The sequence below is a fragment of the Microtus ochrogaster genome, linkage group LG4 (assembly GCF_000317375.1).
Source record: "Microtus ochrogaster isolate Prairie Vole_2 linkage group LG4, MicOch1.0, whole genome shotgun sequence".
Classification (NCBI taxonomy): domain Eukaryota; kingdom Metazoa; phylum Chordata; class Mammalia; order Rodentia; family Cricetidae; genus Microtus; species Microtus ochrogaster.
Genome location: NC_022030.1, coordinates 2,833,521 through 2,854,958, shown reverse-complemented (window position 1 = coordinate 2,854,958; position 21,438 = coordinate 2,833,521). Strand labels below are relative to the sequence as shown.

Sequence of the window (21,438 nt, the reverse complement as noted above, 5' to 3'; positions counted from 1 at the left end):
CAGGACAGGTTCCATAGCTACACAGAGAAACTCTATCTTGAAAAACAATAAGTAAATAAATAACAAAAAAACACAAAATAAAAAAAACCTCTTATCTGATTTTCTATGGCCTACAAGAGTTCTGGCCCTGGAACCTGCTAGGACTGGGAAATAACTGGTTTAAGAATATATATGACTGGGAACATTTGTAATGAGGAGGACAAGGAAGAACAACGTAGAACTAAGAACAAGGGAGAACAAGAAGGAACAATGGGAAACGATGGATTGAAGAGAGAAGAATAAAGACTACGGATAGACAGAACCTGTTGTAAGTAAACTTCTTACTTACCTTCAGATCTTTAGCCCCCCCCCCCCTTAGCTATTCGTGGTGTTTTTAGTTGAGCCCTGTGAGGGAGTCTTAAAGGCTAAAACTTTCAAGGCTCTCTAAAGTTGTTAACTCAAGGTAGCCCCTACGAACACTTGAATTGTGCTGTACAGAAAACGATCTGCTGACTAGATGGAAATCCCCTCCACAACTCCCTTTAAGAATGAACCACATCCTTACTGTTTCAGGGTCTCTAAGGAATCATAGCGTCCATCATAATCAAAGTCAAACACAGGACCGCTGACGACACTGACGCCGTTCCTCTCTTTGGCGTACCCTTGCAGCAGGGTGTCATGGAGGTACTGCCATATAACTGAAAAAGAAGAGACAGTGCTGGAGTTCCCAAAGAATGGCAGGCCACGCTGCTGTGCGGGAGTGGCTGCAACATGAAGCAAAGTTAGTCTTCTGAAAGCTAAGGACCAGGTCAGGTTTGGCTTTAGTCTTAGTGTCGAGTCCAAGTTCCACTATTCACCTTTGGCTTTTGGAGGGGGACTAAAGGGCAGCTGTGTTTCAGTATTGGGAAATACACTTCTTACACTGTAGTAATTACCACGTTTCACCAGTGAGCACAGAAGCACCTCAGACTCATGACTGAGATCTGAATTTATCCTCTGAAAACATACATGTGTCATGCACAAAAAATATCTAAGTAAAAAAGTCCTTATAAGTGCTATATTTTTATATTCTACACCATAAATTTAATTAAATAGGCTTGTTTACTCTTACTGGTGTCAGATACTGAAATGGTTAAGAATCCTATGAAATCTATTCATTTTAAAAAATAAAGCTAATTACACAAATTTACTTAAATTAAGAACCATACTGAAAGTTGATTTAGTAGTTTATTGCAGTCAGTAGGCAACTTTAGAGGACATACCTTACCCTTTTTTCCCCCAAAAAATGTTTATAACATTTAAATACAAAGCATGCAGATACTAGACTAGACAGAATTTTTATGTGTGTGTTCAAATACTTTCAAAGTTAAACAAACTTTGAAGAATATATTTGATAAGTACACATTTGATCAAAACCATAAATGCTATCACATATCAACTAAATCTACATATACTGAAACTATTGTTAAAGGTCTTTACCTTGAAAACTCTGATACATAGGCACCATATTAGAAGTAAGCAATGCTTCAGAATATATTTGATTTGAATTTTTATTTAGTCCTGTAAAGAAAAAAAAAGAAGAAAGGAGTTGATCATACAAGAGTTGATCATACAGCACAGATATTATTTTGCAATTTCTTGTGGTGAATACAGGAGCACTTTTAAAAATTAGATGTCACCTGAAGCCTGGCAAAGGTGCCCAGGTTCTAGGAGAAGGAAAACACAATACACTTGGCCAAGCCTCTTTGAAAAATCAGATTTTAAACTTATTTCTTTGTGTGAATCATTTACCAAAGAGACGCACACTAAAGTAAGAAAGTCCCAAATCACACATTTTCAAACTTTAACCTTATTTGTTTTATTTCCTCTGAAAGAATATTGTGTTTACAGCCTTTTTATGCTTTTTCTTTAGCAGTTTCAGGAAGGCAGTTCTTAACGTCTGGCTTCTGCACGACACCTACCACCCAGAGAAAACAACCCAGGAGTCTGCCCGAGCATGCCACACAAGGCTGCTTTGACTGGCTCTCTTGCAGTCCAACAGGCAAGGTTTGTCTACAGACGCTTACTGGGGCCTGATCTGGAACTGAGGACTCGAGCATCTAGGACCTTTGGAGTTTTGCCTTTTAAGGCTGGCCTTAAAGAGGCTTCTCCTCAGCACACACATCTGCCACTTTAGAAGGGGAGGCATGCCTTCAAAAGGGCCACTCTAGATGCTCTGCAGCAATGGACGAGCAAGCTACGAAAGCACCACCTTCGCCTACTTCCTTCACCTGTCACCTTCATCCTAATAGGCACCCCCTTCCTAAGACCAGAGGTGGCCTTTCTCTCCCACTGCGTGTTCTACCTGAAGTATTTGCACCAGGTCAACTACTCCCCCAAAACACAATGAATCATATATTCAAGCCTTAGACCAATGTAACGAGCCTTAGACCAATGTAACGTTTTCCAAATTATGTTCCTAATGTATAAATTTCACTAATAAATAAAAAGGCTCCCCCACACAGTGGCGCAGAATAATGGAGATATTTGTCACTAATTTCTTCTATTCCTTTTCTTATTGTTATTATTAATTTGGCACTGACACACTAATGCATGGACCGCTACATGCTAGGTGAGTTCTTCAGCAGTGAGTTACACCCTCAGACCCCTGGGAGATGTATAAGTAAGCAAAGAGAGAAGCTAAGTGAAGGGAACGCCATGGGACAGGGGTGGGGAGGTACTTACTTGGTGGTGCGAGGAAGCCATACGTTAGCTTTAAATTACTTTTATAAAAGGAACATTTGTGGAGGGGACTAAGTGGGATCCGAGGGTCCTGGTATAAGCAGTTGGAAAAGTTATCCATTGAGAGATAGTCCTGAAGAACAAATAGGGAGGGGTCAGCAAGGCTCAGTCACAGAGCAACAAAGGAAGCTGACGAACCAAAGGCAAACTGCATTGCCCAGGCATGGAGTCACAACCTTCTCCGGTTTCCCATTAGTCTATGGACGTTCTCTAACTAAAGCACACACTACAACGGCAGAGCTAATTAACCCCTTTATGTGCAAATAGCTTCCACTGTGATGGTTTTATGTTTTATTTATACATACTTTCAAACATTGTATGAGATAAAATGTTGATTTCTAGAAATTTTTACACCATCTCCCATATCCAAGCATCAGCTAAAAGTTGCTCAGAGAAGGAGGAGAGCCCCTGAGAACCAAGGTGAAAATCCTGGGGGTCGTAATGAATGTGGCTTCGTTTAGCTTTGCTTAGATTTTTAAAAGAATCAAATTTGAACAGAATCAATGACCATCGCAAGTTAAGGTAACAAATAACACTAAATGCTGGTGCTCACCAAACATGGTGAATGCTACATACTACATACCACAAAGGGAAGAAGAAAACGACTGAGGGGAACCTCCAAAAATGTTTTAAAATGCCCAAGAAATTTTGCATAATAATAAAATAAACACATTAATAGAAATGATACACGTATATACCTATACATCTTTTTTATTTAGGAGTCTCAGAGACTATTAACACTAAGTGTCATTTATTAAGTCTAACTGCTCCCCTCAATGGAGCTCTCTTTAATCCCCTAAGTGTATCTTTATGCCTTGCCAATCAACCACAGTTCCTTTGCGACTCTCCTTCCATCTAAGTACCACCAGGCTGGAGTGAGCGACGGTGATAGTAGTCTTATTTGGGGATATTTGCACATGCTGTTTTCAAGGTCCCACTGCTCTGGTGTTGGTAGGAGTAGAGAGAAGAAGTAAACGCCCCCTGGTCTGGGCTGGAATCCTCAGGCAGATGGGAGGCCTCAAGGTCTGAGCCCTCATGGTCTCCTTAGATTGGCTCAGTTGAATACAGTAAATCATGCACTCAAATAGCCACGCACTTAGAAAAGAGAAACTGTGACTCATGAGCCATCTGATTTCATTCGATTATAAATCAGAGTCACACGATATTAAAAATAGGGGGGGGAGAAGATAAAGGAAAATCAGCTATTGAGATATTTATTCTGACTCTCAGAACCATATGGATAAACAGAGGAAGACCTAAAACTTTCCTCTAACTGTTCAGTAGTCTCTTCCTTCCGGAAGGAGTAACAGGTTAACACAAGCAAACAGATTCCAACATCATAGTGCAAGAGACGACAGATACTTGCATTGCTGAGGAAGGTGTAAGATGTCCAGAGTGGCATGAGGATGTCCTGGCTGTATCCACTCACAAATTGCTGATGGTAGAGAAGACAGATGCTGTGTTTCTTCTGCAGGAACCGGGGCCTTCCATATGGAGCAGTGGTATAGTCAACGTCCTCCGCTTGGGACAGAAAGGGAAAACAAAACCACATTTCATGTTATTTGGTGATATACAATGGAACACTCATACAACCCTTTCCTCTTCCGAGACATAAGGAGGAATAAGGTTTGAACCATAAAAATGTCACAGATAGTGCAAAGGACAGACCCATGCACAGATGTGAACCTGTGAAACTTGGCCTTTTCACTGAAATACAAATGTTCTATCAAAGAGTATCACAAGGAAATACTTCCTTGGATTACTACAAATTCTAGTTAACCAGGACTTACACCACCAAAATGTATATATAAATAAATAAACAAATCTTTTTGAGAGAAAGTCTCAGGTAGCCCAGGCTACTCAAAGTCGGTGAGTAGCCAATACTGACCCTGAACTTCTGATCCTCCTGCACATGGCTCCTGAGTACTGGCATTACAGGTGTATGGCACCATGCCTACCTTTATGTGGTGTTGGAAGACTGAACCCAGGACTTTGTGCATGCTGGCAAGCAATCTACCAACTTCACTGCATCACGACTCCCCTGAATTCTTTAATATTATTTTAATCACCTACTCTTTACTAAGTAATTAGTAAGCAAAAAAAAGTGGATATTTAGAAGGAAAAGCCCAAGAACAAAAGACTGAACTGATGATGGCTTGATGGCCTTTTCTAAGTGTCAGGTGCTGTGCAGAACTCTTTTCATCCTCTGTTTCCTACATCTCCTTAAGAATGTAAATCCTACACCCATTTCACAGATGAGGTGACAGCATCCCATTCCCCATCGCGCTGTTGCTGAGGTCTGAAGTTCTCAGTCTTTACCACATACTGTAGTAAAAGATTTTAGGGATAAAAGATTGCCCTAACAACAGTTACAAGAGCAATTTCACACAGACCAGCTCAAGTCAGAATTAATGCAGAGTTGAGCACTTTTTTTCCAGCAAGGAACAAAATATCAGTCAAATCATGTAGAGATCAGAGATTCCAGCAAAGCAACTCTGAGCATTCAGGTCACAATTATAAAATATTGCCTCTGTTGCCTACAAAATCATAACCCTCATTTAAAAAATATGAGGAAGTAACTATAGATAGATAAATCAAACTGTATTAAGGTAACAGATTTTTCAAGCATTTTAAGTTGAAGTCTAAACTTTCTGATACATCTTCAAAAAATTTCAAAACACTTTCAACATGTTCGGAGAGAGAATTATGGCTTTCACAGAACAGGATGCACACCTTTCTGGTGTAAAATGACATGTCTTGCCTTATGACTTACAGGCGAGACTGTCTGGCAAAGAAAACTCATGTCTCATCAACAGTTCCCTGCTTTCTTATTGTATTGGCTCTTTGTAAAGAACCCCCTCCTGCAACAACTCTCTATCACTTCCTCATTTCAGTAACATGACTTACCATCTTCCATGGTCAGATTAAACTGTTGTTGAAAGTCCACAATTGGCACAATCTAAAAGAGGTTCATAAAATGATTTTTAAGGCTTCAGAGAGAGACATGCTTTAGTTCTGTATTATATCATTTTTATAGCATTATCTAATCAATGAAAGAACAAAAATAACATTTACAAAGTATTGTACCAGTCAGAGGTTTTCCTTCTTAGACAAGGAGGATGAAAGGGGACCCACAACAGTTCCAATAGGACAAAATTATCTTCAGTCATAGAAAACTAAAAATTTGCTTAGTTCTGATATCCACCCCAGGTCTAAGTAAGCAAAAGAGAAAAGTGTAAAATAAACTCCATCTACTAACTTTATGAATGTTGCCCATTTAGTTCACAAATTATTGGATATTTTTACATTCTCACAACTCCTAAGACATTAGGACTAATTGCATTAGCACTGTGGCTAGGGTAGTTAGAACTAAAGAAAATGGAACACCGTGTTATATCCATTTGAACAAAAAACTCCCTCCACCCCCAGCTAAATTTTCAATATGTTGGGCTGTATTTTAGAGAAGGAGCATTTTCAGTAAGGTGGGTTTATTCTTCTCAAGGGATCCTCCAGCATGCACCCCACCTTCCCTCAAGGGATGGCAACACCAAGTGATAGAAATGGCTAAACGGGCGAAAGTTAGATGGGGCAATGTCTAGTAAAAGGTCTACATGTGTTTTTAGATTTAAAAGTAAACATACAGATGCTCAATAACTGTATTATAGCCAACGTCTACATTTTAACTTTATTATAGCTGTTTCTGTAGCACACACACACACACACACACACACGCATGCACACACCAGTGCTGTTAAGCATCACAGTTATACCTACCACTGTGGAGTTGCACGTGCAGCCAAGGTTATTTGACGGTGACTTGATTGAACACTGATCCGGGGAGCTTTCTTCTTGGGGAAGACTTGGGTTGTAAATAGGTTTCTTTAGAAGGTGATTAAGGCTTCCATGGCTTCCATTATTAGGAGCTGGGATCAACCCTAATAAATCTGCATAGTTCCAAGAACAGTAAAGAGTTAATTAGAAGTTTCCAGGTCAAACAAATTGGTTTGTACCATGAGTTTCATTTTAGTGTTTTAAGTCCAATGTATTTGATTCTCTTACTGTCTAACTAGAATGAAGATAGAACATACATACCTAGCTTTCCACAATAGGAATCTGTGGTTCCTTTACCCATACAAAGATTTTATTACTCTTTAAAAATTGCATGTGTGTGTGCATGTGAGTGCAAACGCCTGTGGAGGCCAGAAGGGGCCTGCAGCTGCCTGATGTGGTTCTGGGATCTGAGTCTGAGTCATTTGGAAGAACTAGAGAGTTGTCTCTGCATCCCAAATGTGGTGTTCTAATACTGACATAAGTGCTATACCACAAACATTCCTGAACTTTTCATTTATTTTAGCCTGACATGGTTGCACATGCCTCACACTCAGGAGGCAGAAGCAGGCAGATCTCTGAGTTTAAGGCAAGCCTGGTCTATACAGTGAGTTTCAGGATAGCCAGGACTACACAGGGAAACCCTGTTCCTTTATTTGTAACTGTGTACATGTGGGTCTATGTGTTAGTGTGTGTACATGAATGCTGATGTCCGCAGAAGCCAAAGGCACTGGAGCCACAGAAACTAAAGTTATAGGTGGTTATAAGCCACCCAACGTGGGTGCTAGGGACCAAGTCCTGGTGTTTTGTAAGAGCAATGCTAGATCTTAGCACTAATCCCATCTTTCTGGCTGGAATCTGTTCTTCTTAATACAAAATGCAACATATATGGTGCATTTCCCCACAAAACTTCCTTAACTTTGAATGTGCAAGAAATATAGTTAGCCTGTGTTGAGAGAGGATTCACATTAATAGCTATGATGATATTCTCCCTTTTAAATTTAATTATCAAAAGAGCTGAGTAATTTATCACCAGTACTTGACAGTAAGTGTTCAAAGTGTTTTACCTAAGGTATCACACAGGGCTTAGAAGGCAAACACAACTCTGTTTGAACCTGAGACTCATAAACTTAATAATAATAACAAATATTTGTATCACTAAACACTTATTTTATACAAGATATTATTCTAAATAGATTAGGATCTATAAACTCAAGTTCATGAGCTCTCATAAAAAAGAATTATACTATTATACTCAAGACATAGCTAAGATTTTGAAAATTCCCAGTACTATAATCAAAAAGAAAATAAATAAATTTGGGGCCTGGAGACGTGGCTTCGCTGTTTAGAGTGCGTACTATTCTTCAGTTTCCAGAGCTCACATTAGGTGTCTCATAAGCACCTGTAACCCCATCTCTGTGGGGTGTGTGGTGTGTGTAAAGCCTTATCCTGGCCTCTGTGTTCAGACATAGACCCATATACAGAAGTACAAACTCAAACACACAATTCTATCATAAGCATACCAGTTCAGAAGTCATGGGTCAAGCAAGCCATACTCACTGTGGATCTTCCTTCGTGTCTACTGACACGATCATCCACCCAACCAGCACTGATTTCAGACACGCCACCCGTTCTGGAAATTTTTCACTGCTCCCAAACCCTTTTTGGTGCTTTCCATCATTGCTGAGTCAAATGTCATAAACTAAAGCCTCAGACTCTGAGTGTTGGACTTTTCCCATGTTCTGGGTAAACATAGCCTTCCAGGGGCTCTCAGTCAGGAGAAAGATCACGGGAACAGAAACATCTTCTCTCATTGTGCTAGCATGCCCACAGAGGTGCCAAGTGTGCACCGCAGGCCACCCGTCTTCAGAAGAAATGTGCTGCTCACACTTACCGCACATTAAGTTGTAGACTTCAATATTTTCAAAGGATTCCACTTCAGTGCCGTGTTTGAATGCAGGTCCATAGCCAATAAAGAGAGCCTGAATTTGCCAGAAATGTTTAAACTTATCAGTTTGATTCAGTTAGTCATGTAGCCAATCAAAATTTTAGACTGTCTGCATTGTACACATATATGTACATAACTGAAACACCATGCCCAGTCTTGGATATAATCTTAATTTTCATTGTATATATAAATTAAAGAGACCTAGAGCTTTTCTGTTATTTTTACTATAATACTTGATTTGATGATCAGAACAGAATGAAAGATGAAATAGGTTTTTTTTCCATCTATGGCATGGGACAAACACCTCACCCTGCCCATTTCACAGAGTGCTACAGAGACAAAATTCAATCGTTATTACCACAAGATTCAGAAAAAGGTTAAAGTGCCAGGCACACGCCAGGTGTTGCCTCCTCTCAGACAATAATCATAACAACCTCTCATCCTTCAAATCACTGACTTTCACCATGAGCCAAACAGTTCATAGGGCACAGATAAGTTTGAAATGACTGTGAGCCACTTGGGAACGAGGTCGGTAAATCCCATGTCCATGGAAACATGAACACAAACTACTAACAAATTCCTGAATTCCTCCCAAAGGCGAAAAAGCTCAATTACTGTCCCATTATATGTCCAGTCTGGGTTTTTACAGCTTAGACCTCATTTGCCGACTTTCTCCAGATTAATCCTATTGGAGGAGTAGGAAAGGTTTACTCACTTGCATATTCGGAAACAGATTGTCAGATCCATGAAATCCACTTCCACAGTATTTCCTTTCTGATGGATTCCTAAATTTTGACATAATCTTATATTACAAATTATAATAAATTAGTACTATAATTCAAGTCATTAAACAAAATGTCAACCACATCACTGTTTTCCTTCATAAAGTACAAATGGCTCTTATTAAATCAACATAAACTAAATAAACCACCTGGGTTTGAAACTCCTGGGCATTATCCTTTATGCTATATTGCTTAGAGTTGATCTGTTCATGAAGCAAAGACAGAGGTGACCAAACCTTTGCATAGAGACGGAAGGAAGGGACTTGAAGTGCTAACCATAGAGAATGTCATTAGTCTCCATTCTGTTGGGTTTTAACTTCTCCTGTGAGTCATTTGTAAAATCTCAATAATGATGAGGTTTATAATAAAGCTCAGATGTAGTATTTTGTTGTTATTGGAGGCACTGGGGATTGAACCAATGGTTCTGAACATGCTAAGCAGGCAAGCACTTCATCACTGAGCTGTATCCCCACCCCTCATGTGCATTCTTTAAATAGGCACTATATATCAAACCTCCTGAGGGTGGTGGTTAGCTCACCATGCATCTTCTGGACTAAAACCCCAGCTCTCTAATAGAATGGAGAGGGTGTGACTGTGTTGACAGAACTGTTTCACTTCTTAGGTATTGTTTGTCAGGGGTATTTGTCACAATCAATGAATAGTTTTATGGTGACTACCAAAAGATTTAATGATGATGTTTTGAGATACGAACATTATTAATCATCCAAATATTTTAGTGCGCAGCCCAGCAAGCTGTGATGGCTTGATGGGCTGGTTTGAGCAGCAGCTATGTATAAAAAGACACTTGCTTGTTACAAAGTGCTTTTACGACTATGGGCCTTGGAAGGGTTGTTAGAAATGGGGACTATGTAGAGGCGACACAGCGGTAAGCGGGGACACATTAGTGTAGAGCACTAAAAACAGCCAGCATGGATGTGAGCAGCCAGAGCAACATTCTCAGGCAGAACTGAGATGTTTAGCAATGCCTGGAAACATTTTCAGCTGCCCTAAGTAGAGAAAGAATACTAGAAACAAGTCCAGGGTCCTGCCAAATTCCCAGTAATGAACTGAGCAGCTCATAGCAAGTATTCAATTCAAAATGTTTAGAGTTTAAAATTAGATTGCCATGTACTGTTCAAAGGGGGCCGGTCTTCACCTTGAACGGATACTAGATCAGGCTGAGCATGACCAGGAGGGTCACAGAACTTACAAGGCAAGTTGCCACTGGGAGTCCAAATAGAAGGTCAGCGGCTCGATCCTGTCGCTTTTGGCGAAGTGCAAACGCTTGGGTAGCAGGTGTTTCAGGTAAGGCTTAAAGTGCTGATTTGGCTCCCGGCACTGATGTCCCAAAAGACAAAAAAAAAAAAAAAAACAAACCAACAACAACAACAAAAACCTGTTATTCTTTTGTCATCTGGGGTGTAAATATCTCTTGAAAAAATCCCTTAGCTTCAGATAGGCTTTATTCAGAAATATTTTACCTGCCAGTCAGGAAGACACCAGTGCTGGTAGGAAACTAAGGGTTCTTGCTAGCTACAGAATTTAAAAAAGGAGTGGAAACTTTTATTGGGCATTATAATTAATACTGAGCACAATTACTAGGACTCGTAGAGTATCACTAGATTATAGTAGAGTTACAACTGATGTACTTGTTTCACATGTCCTGTTAAATAGGATTTTAAAAAATGTTTTGATACTTAAAAGGTATCAAATATGAAATATAATACAAGCAAAACAGCATTAGGACAAAATATATTTTTAAAATAGACATTTAGCATAGACCAAATCAAAGCCAAGATTGGGGATGTGCAGTTCAGTGGGACACCATAACCTGTCATGTATATTACCAAAAACAGCAATAACTAAATAACAAAAAAGTTAATATACTCACAGAAAGATTTTTTGCGAGGCTCTCATAATTAACTGGAGAGACAAACAAAAGAATTAACAGCTAATGATATACTACAATTAAAAGTACAAATGATACACAACATGCAATATTGTTACACTCAAACTCATCAATGAAATATCAAAGCATAATTTCTTTCCTTTTATATATAAAAAAAACAGGATCTCACGTATCCCAGTCTGGCCTCAAACTCACTATGCAGCCAAGGATGTCTTTAACTTCTAATCTTCCGGCCTACAACTCTGGGACTACAGGCATGTGCCACCGTGCCCAATTCATCATGTGGTACAGAGGCTCAAACTCTGATGCAGTTAAGCAAGTTCTCTGCCAGTGAGCTACATCACCAGCCCCCATGGCTAAATTCAAACAGCTCATTCGCCCCATCACTGTATGGCCACTGAAAAGAACAGACAAATCTTTAAGTACCTCTGTGTAAAGATGACCAAGAAATGGTGTCACATTGGTACATAGAAAGGAAACTAATACATTATCTATCTACCCATCTACTGTGCATCCATATGCTTGCCCATTCTATCTACCTCTGCTTGTCCATCCATCCATACACACAGTTACCCAAATACCATCTAGATCTAGCATAACTTTACTGTGTAATAATAAAATATTTATTTTAGATACATTACAGAAAATATTTATGAAGACATAGCCCAAACATAACAAGCTGTCTCTAAGGAGAAGTAATAAGCCATGGTGAAGAGAAGGAAAGGCTTTTCTTCTTTGCACATTTCACAACTCAATGGCAAGTGTGGAATTTTCACAAATAAAATGGACACAAAGGAGAGGGCAAGCGGACTGGTGTAAAAGCGAAGTAAGGGCATTAGATTTGCCTCGTGAATTTTGTGCTACATATCAATAAGTCGAGCTATCTAAACTTTCATTGGCTTTTCTGTTTAGCTCTACACAAATCTGAGAAAATTACACAGACAAAAAAATCCATATTTTATGTAGACAGATGAATTGATATATAACTTTTTCTTTAATTTGGGAATTTTGGAGCCCTAACTGGAATAAAGCTGTGGCTAAAACTCAGTCCCACGCCAAACAGCACTCAGGAACGTCAGTCCACATGTTAATCCAGTCACTCCATTCCAAATGTAATCCTGGAATGTCAGTTTATATGGGTTTAACACTAACAGGCACAGTCACCTCTCAACATCCATAAGCAATGTCTCTATGACCTTCCTTGATATGCTAGCATCCTCAGATGTTCAATTCGCCTACAAAATGATGAGGCCTTTGCACATAATTGACATTATCTTTCTGTATATCTTAAATCATCCTGCATTACTCATAATGCCTTACAAGGCAACTGAACTGCAGCTAGTTATTAGACTGCATTATTTAAAGAAAAATGACAGAAAAAAATCTGTATATGCTTAGAAGAAACATTTTTCTCCTTTTAATTTCTTCTTTCAGTAGGTCAGGTCAAGAGACTTCTGTGGAACTTCTGGATACAGCTCCAAATTAAAAAAGAATCAAACAAAAATTTCTTGTATTTTGAATACAGAACCTTTGATTTGTGCATATTTGCACGAACATTTTCTTGGAGTGAAATGCATTTTTCTTCACTAATATTCAACTGTCTCTACTGAAATTAATTTCATTGCAGAACCCAAATCTAACCAATTTTGATAATTTAAACACATTTATATTTCCATTGCAAAACTAGTTATATCAAAATGATAAGCAAAACCAAAGATGGGAATCAAAGTGGGGCAATAAATATAAAACACAGTTATGGAGTGACTTTGATCTGCAGAACAATAAAAATATTTTTGTGTTTAGTTTTGTAGACTAGCCTGGCCTTGAACTTATAGACATCTACCTGCCTCTGTCTTCCAGGTGCTAAGATTAAAGACATGCACCACCACTACTTGGCAATAATAAATATCTTTAAACACACTTTGGCAGTTTGTGTTCCAATGTGATCAAGAAAGGAGATAAAATTGCTTGTCTTACTCTAAAAGATGCATGCTATTGCTTAGGGAAACTGTTTAAGGAAATCGCTTCTTAGTAAAGGGACTGATTGTTTACGAAATGCATAATTTCTGGTATATTCCTCCTCATAACATAATATGACTTGAAAATGATGTGAGTTATTTTAATGGCATGCCATTCATTATCTAACCTTTAGAGATATTGTTGAACTTTTCTCATAAACAGTGCATAAAACTTCATAAATAAACATTAAATTGTAATGTGAAATTCTATTAAGATAACCAAATAATGTTTAGTCCAAGAATATAAAGTTGGTAAGTGGTTAAGCTCTCTTCACTCTGATAAAACTCTCTTAAGTACCGGATATCTGCCTGGAGAGTTAATCATGCTCTCCTATGGCTAACAAACATTGATGTAGAGGAGTCACTTTCCCCCGAGCTATCCAATGTTAGCAAACAGCTTCACTCACATGTGTAATATTTCTCTGGGACGTCAGTGGGTCTCAGGCGGGCAGCAGGTCCATAAACAACCTTGACATTGTTCACATCCCCCAGATACTTATTCAGGTACACATACTTCTTACAACTGCCTTGCTCCATGCCTGGAAGAAATAAACCACCAGAACATGCTGAAACATAGCCAGAAAAAGCAGCACATAAAGCAGAATTTCTTTCACTTGCAGAATTTGATTTTGTTTCTTTGCTGTTATTGCTTTTTTGTTTTCTGTCCTGAACCCGGGTCCTCTGCAAAAGCAGTTAGCACTCCCAGTGGATGAGCCATCTCTCCAGACTTTCAATATGTATTTGCTGTTCCTTCATCCGCAACTTTGTCATTTAATTAAGTGTTCCTTCTTCCTGGTGAATTATAGTATCACCATGTTTGTAAATTAGAATGTCTTACCACAACTGAAGAGGGCGACTTACCCCAAACCACTTCATATTAAACTGGAGACTATGCCTGAAGTATGGGAGCCCTGAGCATACAATATGTTAGACCTGTCTGCTAAGCTCTCTATAACTATTTCTGAAGCAAAAACAAGTGACATTATCAAACAGAGAGAACCTAGTTTCTGCTTTCTTGCATGGATGCTATTCTGTAATCCCAAAGCTGTATATCTGTAACAAAAACTGCATTCTGGGGACCAGTGAGATAGCTCAGCTCAGAACCCATGGTGAAAAGAGAGACAGACCCCCAAAAGCTGTCCTTTAACCCACTGTGGTGTATCTGTGTATATACAAATAATTAATTAAATTAAAACTGTTAATAGACTATATTGTGAGAAACAGAAATTTAAAAAAAAGTGCCTCCAAAATCATATGTACCATAATAAACATACTAAAACAAATTGAAGAGATACATAAGAATGTGTACCAATTAATAGAAAATTATAGTTACCCAAATTCAATACTGAAGGTTAGAAACACTTTAAATTATGATGTAGAATTTTCTCAAATCAGAAATTAGATAATTTGTGGATTGTATGTACACACGTTTCTTTAATTTTATGCTTTATTATATTTTATATTAAATGTATTTTCCTAAAAACTAGCCATAAGAAACCACATTTTAAAGAGAAGTTTTACCCATAACATCCAGTAAAAATACTGAAACAAGAACCAATCAAACCAACTTAAAAAAACAAAACCGCTGTGCAATCTACAGCGTACATGAGTGGACTCAGATTACCATGGTCAGAAATGAGAATGAGGTTCAGGCACTTGTCCAGGCTCAGGTCCTTCAGGCCGTCCATCAGCATGCCGACCATGCGGTCAACCTTCTGCAAGGCCTTGATGACCTAGGAATGGGAAGCAGCCTTGTGGGATGTACTCCACAGTAATGTTATGTCTCCATAGTCACAGTCTACTCAGAGGAAGGAGGGAAGGAAAGAAGGAAGAAAAGAGAGAGGAAGGGAGAGAGGGAGGGGCTACTGAGGTATTGATAAACTATGATAAATACACATTAGATCAATACTGGTCAAGATCATAAAATATCTGCCAGTCATTAAGAATAGCAAGGTACAGATCCTATACGTACTCAACCATATACTGTGGGGTTTCTCCATTAACTGGTTTCTCCCAGGAATCTAAGGATCAAACTCAGCCTAGACTCAATTAAACTAGAATAATGCTCACTCTAGACCTTAGCTTCTGGGCAGAAAGCAATGCAATCTTAATTAGCATTTTTCTTTTCACAATCAATTTCTTCTTGAATCATTTAAATGGTCACTGTATGAGCACCATGCTTCCGGATTTTCAAAAAATTAAAGTTAGTCCTCAAAAGCTTCATGTAGTGCTTTGTACTTTTCATTAAGAGATTTAGACCCCTCATTTCCTTACAAAATGCCTATGGTTTGTACATCAATATCCCAAGGCTACAGAAGCGCTAGTAATTTGGTTGGGCTGCTTTGGGGCGTTTTTTTCCCTCTCACCTTATAAAGTCTTGCCTGTGTTTTCTGTACTCTATCTTCACCCACAGCTTGTACACCTCAGTTTAGTTTGAGACAAGCTCCTCCAACATGGTCCTCCACCCACAGGAAGACAGCCAAACAACATGGATTTTTAAATTTTAAATATCAAAGTGGTTTTGAGGTGCCAGTAATGCAAAGAGAGATGAATAGAGTTTATAAGTTGATGAATAGGATTTGAAAAGTAGGAGGCTCCATCCTGAACAAGAACACATCAGAAAAGCAGGAAGATGAGCAAATCACAAAGGATCGCACTCAATCTTAATCATATGATTATCATATACATTGTTTTTCAGCCAAACTGACCTTGTCACTGGCCTTAGGTATCAGTGAAATAATAAAAATTAATAATTAAAATGATGAAAATCACACAGGCTGCCTGGTCAATTGTGCAAACCATGGGAACACCCATGAGAAGCAGCGATGAGTTTCTCTAGACATACTGTGATATGGCCAAGTTCAGGTCGTGCCTCGGGTAGCGAGCATGTCTGCTTTATTGATGACAGAGTCGAGACAAAGTGTGTACGCTAAGGCTGCTCACTGCCACGGTGCTTGGGTCACATATTTTGGTTGAAGGACTACAAAGGACAGAAACAGTCCTGGCTGAGGACCAGTTTCCTTCTCTTTTGCCTGATACGAAAGCAACACAAAATAATACCTGCTCTTTCAAAGAGTTCAACTCCATGCCAGACATGCCAGAAAAACAAGGAAAGATGGTCTATTCAGTGGTTTAAATTTGGGGGGCAGGGGACTGCTATCTGTCCCTATTAATACATTCAGCAATATTGCATTTAAATTAAAGAGCTCAGATAGAGCCACCCAAAATAGAGCTCACAATGGACATACCAGACCACTGATAAGAATCCTAAAGACTTACAAATCATCTAGCCTAGGTCACCCAGGCAGAGAACTAACATGAATTTGGGGGTACAGGGTTTGTAGTCTGTCTTCTAGACTCATAAAAGGCAACAGATAATGAGAGAACTTTCACTCTTCTTGTTGTGCTCAACAGGATTCCCAAGTTCTGAGTTTCTATGGACATCTCAGGCTATAGATAAGAATTCATGTTACAGAAGGGAGCAACATGGAAGCACAGAGGGAGCAGCTCAAGTCACCTAGAGTGCTAATGCTGCCTGTAGTCCAGGATATGCAAAGGCATGGCGATGTGAACTGTGAAAGTCATTAAATGTTGCTTTATTTGGCCTGAAACCAGCCAAGTTGCTAAACCATAGCTGGTCAAGCAAGCATTTTGAACCTTTCCTCCCTAGGCTACTGGTTCCCATTAGTGTCACGGTAACTAACATAAATAATTATTGTTTGCCTGGCTTTTTACTTTTGATAATATCTTTCATTCTTTCCATTTCTAGCTCTGTTAGAAGCACAGCTTTCAGGCAGGAGTGTCTGCTAAGAGTAAGAAGAGGCATTTCCACTGTGACTTCTATCCAATATTCCCATAGAAATTTAGAGTCTTAGATACTTAAAGACCTCTCATAAAGCACTCAGGTTTGAGGGCAAAGAGAAAGGCTCCAGAGTGGATAAAACGATTCTGAATTGAAAAGCCAGGTAGGGATAGTGTGGTGCAGGCTTTGATCCCAGCACTCAGAAGACAGAAGCAGGCAAATCTCTGAGTTCAAGCTCAGCCCGGTCTACAGAGTGAGTTCTAGTACAGTCAAAGTTAAACAGAGAAACCCTGCCTTGGAAAAAAAAAAGTTTCAGAATTGAAAACACACAATTGAATTCAACAGTTCAATTCAGCACTGTAAAAATATAAGCAATATCAGTTCTCTCAGCTCTTGTTTTGTTCAAATTGTTCTCTTCAGTTAAGTCGAATTCTGTGCAATACTCCCTACTCCCTCTTTCCATAAACCACAGGGAAGACTTTCCAGAAACCATAGCACTTCACAGAATGTTCTAGAAGCACACTCCAGTACACTAAGGTTAACGGAGCAATCACATACAGATAAGAATGAGCTTACCTCACTGCTTACTGGTCCATGAGAATGCCCTGAGGAGTCCGGTTCTTCTAAATACAGAGTGTAAAAGTGTGGTCTAAATCAAACAGTATCAAAACGTAATATTTTATGGACACATTGAAGAACAGAACGAAAAGAATAATTCAACAGTTGACCCTGATTTAAAAATCCTACAGCACTGGGGAAACATTGCTAAACTTCTGCGGAACTATTTACAGGCTTGGGATTCTCCAAACTGAAGCAGCAATTGTTCAATTTCTTCGGATATAAGACATCAGAGCAAACAGCGGTTTTGTTGTTATCTGTTTGTTCGAAGCACATGATGTCTATAAAACAAAGGAGCCTTTGTACCAGAAACTGTCTACATACCTTTCATAGCTAGGAAGCTGCAGCCACTTGAGAACAGCTAAAATTCTTTCTTCAAAGGGAACTGACCTAAAATTAAAGATAAGCAAATTAAAACAAATCTGCAATAACTATATGTCAAACATAAAAACTTTCCTTATTGGAAATAATATTAAGTGTAACCAAAGCAAGCCAAGACTGAGGTTTATTGGCCATCCTGTAATCCACTACTCGGGAAACTAGTGCAGAAATACTGTAGCTTGAGGTCAGGCTGGACTCCATGGAAAGACCCTGCCCCATAGACTCTGCCTCCCCTAATAGGTGTTATTTTCAAACTTAATTTTTATATCTAAGGAAGATCAAAGTTTAACTTTATACAAAAAAAATTGTAGTCATGTTTAAAAAAATATTTCTTGTTTCTTTTGCCATAGTATACATTCCGTTGAGCCAGTCACTGTTGCAAGAAGAGCAGGTGCCTCAGAGGACTCACTCACTGGTGTGGGGGAAGCAGATACCACGAGGACAGGTTACAATCCTCCAGACAACTTTCTTTAATGAAATCAGTTCTGTCTCCTCTGGCCCCTGGGTTTTGTTGGCACAGTACTTGAGCAGCCTTCCTCCCTGATATAATCAGCTGCCGTCTTCACTACATCTTGGAATCTAGTCTATCCCTCATTAATCTGTGTGTTCACCTAGACTAGTGTGAAAGGAGCTCATCAGATCCCAGAGATCATCTCAGCCTAGGAGATGAAAACCGTGACGAGCAGCAGCAAGAGGAACAGGCGACACTCTCTGCTTCTGCGAACCATACAGAACACACAGTAGCATGAGACGAGTAAGAAATACCCTCCTTTCCTAGTCTGGGATTCGTGAACATTTTGGGCACTCTTGGGTATACTGTATTGCTGTTTTGTCATCAATTTCACAAAAGTAGAAAAGAAACCATTTTGGTAGTTTTGCTAAAATCACTCAGAGAAAGTCTTCCTTAAAATGGTTGTATGATTTGGAAAATCAGGGAGACTGTGCTAATAGGCCCTTATCTTAGAGAGCAAACAGACTGAAGCAATTTAGAAATGTAAATACAAAGATGCAAGGGTCTTCTTCTAAACAGTGTTCCAGACCCCACCATGCAGTAGCTCCTGCCTACCTGTGTTCTTTAATGCAGCCACCCTTTCCTTCTTTTGTTCTTTTCCTTCCTTGAGTTAAAATATGTAGTACCTCTGTTTCCCCTGCTCCTTCTTTCATTTATTCCTTCTGTGTTTTTTTAAGAATTAAAAAATGAAACTGATTGCAAAACTCAAGATGGCCTTGAATTCGCATAGGCTGGCCTGGATCCCACTATGTAACCTAGGCTGGCCCGAACTCAGCCATCCTGCCTCAGTGCCTAGCTACTTGAATATAGACCCGTACCAACATGCCCAGTATTGCCTCATTTCTTAAATCACTGCTCAAGGATTGGAACACATTTTGTCAGAGTTTCTACAAAATGTTGGTCTCATTTTACTTTCCATTCATCATCCATCTGAAACTCTGTAATGTAAAAAAAAAAAGTTCTTAACTGAAATATCTTGACTTACGATCTTGACTTATTCAAATGTTGACACTCTGGACTCAATAAAAAGGGTATAAGAGAAATATAAGTTATTTTATATTACAAAACCTAGGAAAAGTTCATCTGCGCCTACCCATTATACACTTTGTAGATATCCGGAAGAATTCCATCAATTTCCACATCTGATCCAGGCCAGAAGTATGTGCCAGACCTGACCTGCTGATGATTAGCCGTGACCCAAATCTGGGGAAGAGAAGGGAAGGAAGTTGGGAGACAATGAAAACATTAGCCTCTGAGAAGACAGAGAGCGTTAGCCGTTATCCCTGCATTCCTCTCTGAGGATGCAATGTTCTCAAGGTCAGTGAGCTCCAGCAGTTAGATTCCAATAATCATGTAAATATTATCAAACCATGGTAGATAACATTACTTCATAGTATTAAAAAAAAACTTAGATGTTTGAGAAGCTGAAAATGAGAACTACACTAGTTTGATCATTATGCACTGTGTACACACACCAAGTTATCATGCTCTACACCATCAGCATATGAAGGTAAAAAATAATTAATAAAAACTATCATGCCAAACAATTAGTACTAAAAGAGAGAAGACTCAAGCTAGAAAAAAAAGACAGTATAATCCAAATCTATCTCTAAAGTATGCTGTTCTTAAACTGTGCAAACACACATACACATGCGAGTGTCAGCACTCACTGGCACTACAGAAGGATATAGTCAGGCACAAAGAGATAAAATAGGCTGCCAAAATTCCTAGGGCATCAGTTTACTTTTTTCTGATTAAAGTAAGTCAGAATAATAAACTATTTCAGTAGCCACAGCAAACAGCTTACCGGCTGTCCTTTGTACCACAAAGGGTTGAATTTCTCTTTACTTTTAAGTGAGAAAGAAGCATTCATTTGGGGGTCATACATCTTGTTGTCAATTATGCCGTGGGATTCTGGGTAAAGTCCCTAAGAAAAGATCAATTGAAGATTAGAGCTCACATTGCCAAACAAATTATTTCACTCTGATCTGAAGTTGACTTATTATCTTGAACAATGCTTTAATTACATCCTCCTGGCATGAACACAGAAAGCTGAAATGTCCACTCACTGTGACGATGCTGTAATGATTGGGAAACGTTTTTGTAGGGTATACAGGCCTCATGTTTTTCGTGTATGCTCCACAGTTTTCTAGACAGAAAAAAACAGACACTGCTATTAGGCATATCATATAAAGTTATTACCCCAGGATGTAGGGCAAGCTGCTGGATCAAAATTCAGAACAAATGAAAAGTAACACAATTACTATAATGAAAAAATATATTTATTTCTTTCTCTTTCCTCTCTTCTATGTACCTAGGATGGCATCAAGCTTGGTGTATAGCAAAGGAGAATTTGAACTACCGATCTTCCTGTTCCCAGCTTCTTGGTGCTAGGATGACAGTTGTCCACCACAATGCCAGGTTTATGCAGTATGGGGGATTGAACCCAGGGCTTCATGCATGCTGGACAAGAACACTATCAGCTGAGCCAATATCTCCAGACCTTATTTTTTTTTTGTCAGAAAAGCAGTAAAAAAAAAAAAAGTGATTAGGCCAATTAGGCAACTAGCCTACATTTATCAATAGCATTAAGTTTTAGATAATTATAGCAGGATGCTTGCAAAGTCTTGATACTTAGTGATCAAATAGCTAAATTATAATAAATATAAGAAAAAAAAAAGGCTCCAGTCTCAGCTAGATCTGCAAATGAAGACCCTAGGAAGAAACAGCACTGAGGTGACATTGTCCGAGACTATAACACATGAACCAGCCATCCAGGGATGAGCTTATTAGCTGCTCCAAAACCAAAAGGCATACGAGTCAAGGAGAGTTGACAAGTCTGACGCTGTTGATGGGATATCTTCCTGGGTTAGCCCTGGGT

At 39.0% G+C, this 21,438-nt stretch overlaps 1 protein-coding gene across 2 annotated transcripts in view; it reads right to left on the bottom strand.

Annotated features, from left to right (window-relative positions):
• Window positions 1-21,438, bottom strand: part of Enpp1 (ectonucleotide pyrophosphatase/phosphodiesterase 1) — a 65,569-nt gene that overhangs the window by 7,050 nt on the left and 37,081 nt on the right. Inside the window, exons 7-23 of one of the 2 annotated variants that reach the window (XM_013351446.2) lie at window positions 20,627-20,706; window positions 20,365-20,484; window positions 19,651-19,760; window positions 17,990-18,055; window positions 17,624-17,696; window positions 14,870-14,978; window positions 13,653-13,784; window positions 11,210-11,241; window positions 10,529-10,656; window positions 9,252-9,321; window positions 8,483-8,570; window positions 6,535-6,704; window positions 5,668-5,719; window positions 4,127-4,281; window positions 2,704-2,833; window positions 1,459-1,539; window positions 545-677 (exon numbers count right to left, since the gene is read on the bottom strand). In XM_013351446.2, the coding sequence (XP_013206900.1) occupies window positions 545-677; window positions 1,459-1,539; window positions 2,704-2,833; window positions 4,127-4,281; window positions 5,668-5,719; window positions 6,535-6,704; window positions 8,483-8,570; window positions 9,252-9,321; window positions 10,529-10,656; window positions 11,210-11,241; window positions 13,653-13,784; window positions 14,870-14,978; window positions 17,624-17,696; window positions 17,990-18,055; window positions 19,651-19,760; window positions 20,365-20,484; window positions 20,627-20,706 (1,729 nt within the window). Of the gene's footprint in view, window positions 1-544; window positions 678-1,458; window positions 1,540-2,703; window positions 2,834-4,126; window positions 4,282-5,667; window positions 5,720-6,534; window positions 6,705-8,482; window positions 8,571-9,251; window positions 9,322-10,528; window positions 10,657-11,209; window positions 11,242-13,652; window positions 13,785-14,869; window positions 14,979-17,623; window positions 17,697-17,989; window positions 18,057-19,650; window positions 19,761-20,364; window positions 20,485-20,626; window positions 20,707-21,438 lie in introns of those variants that run through there. The other variant, XM_013351447.2, reaches the window with a different exon arrangement.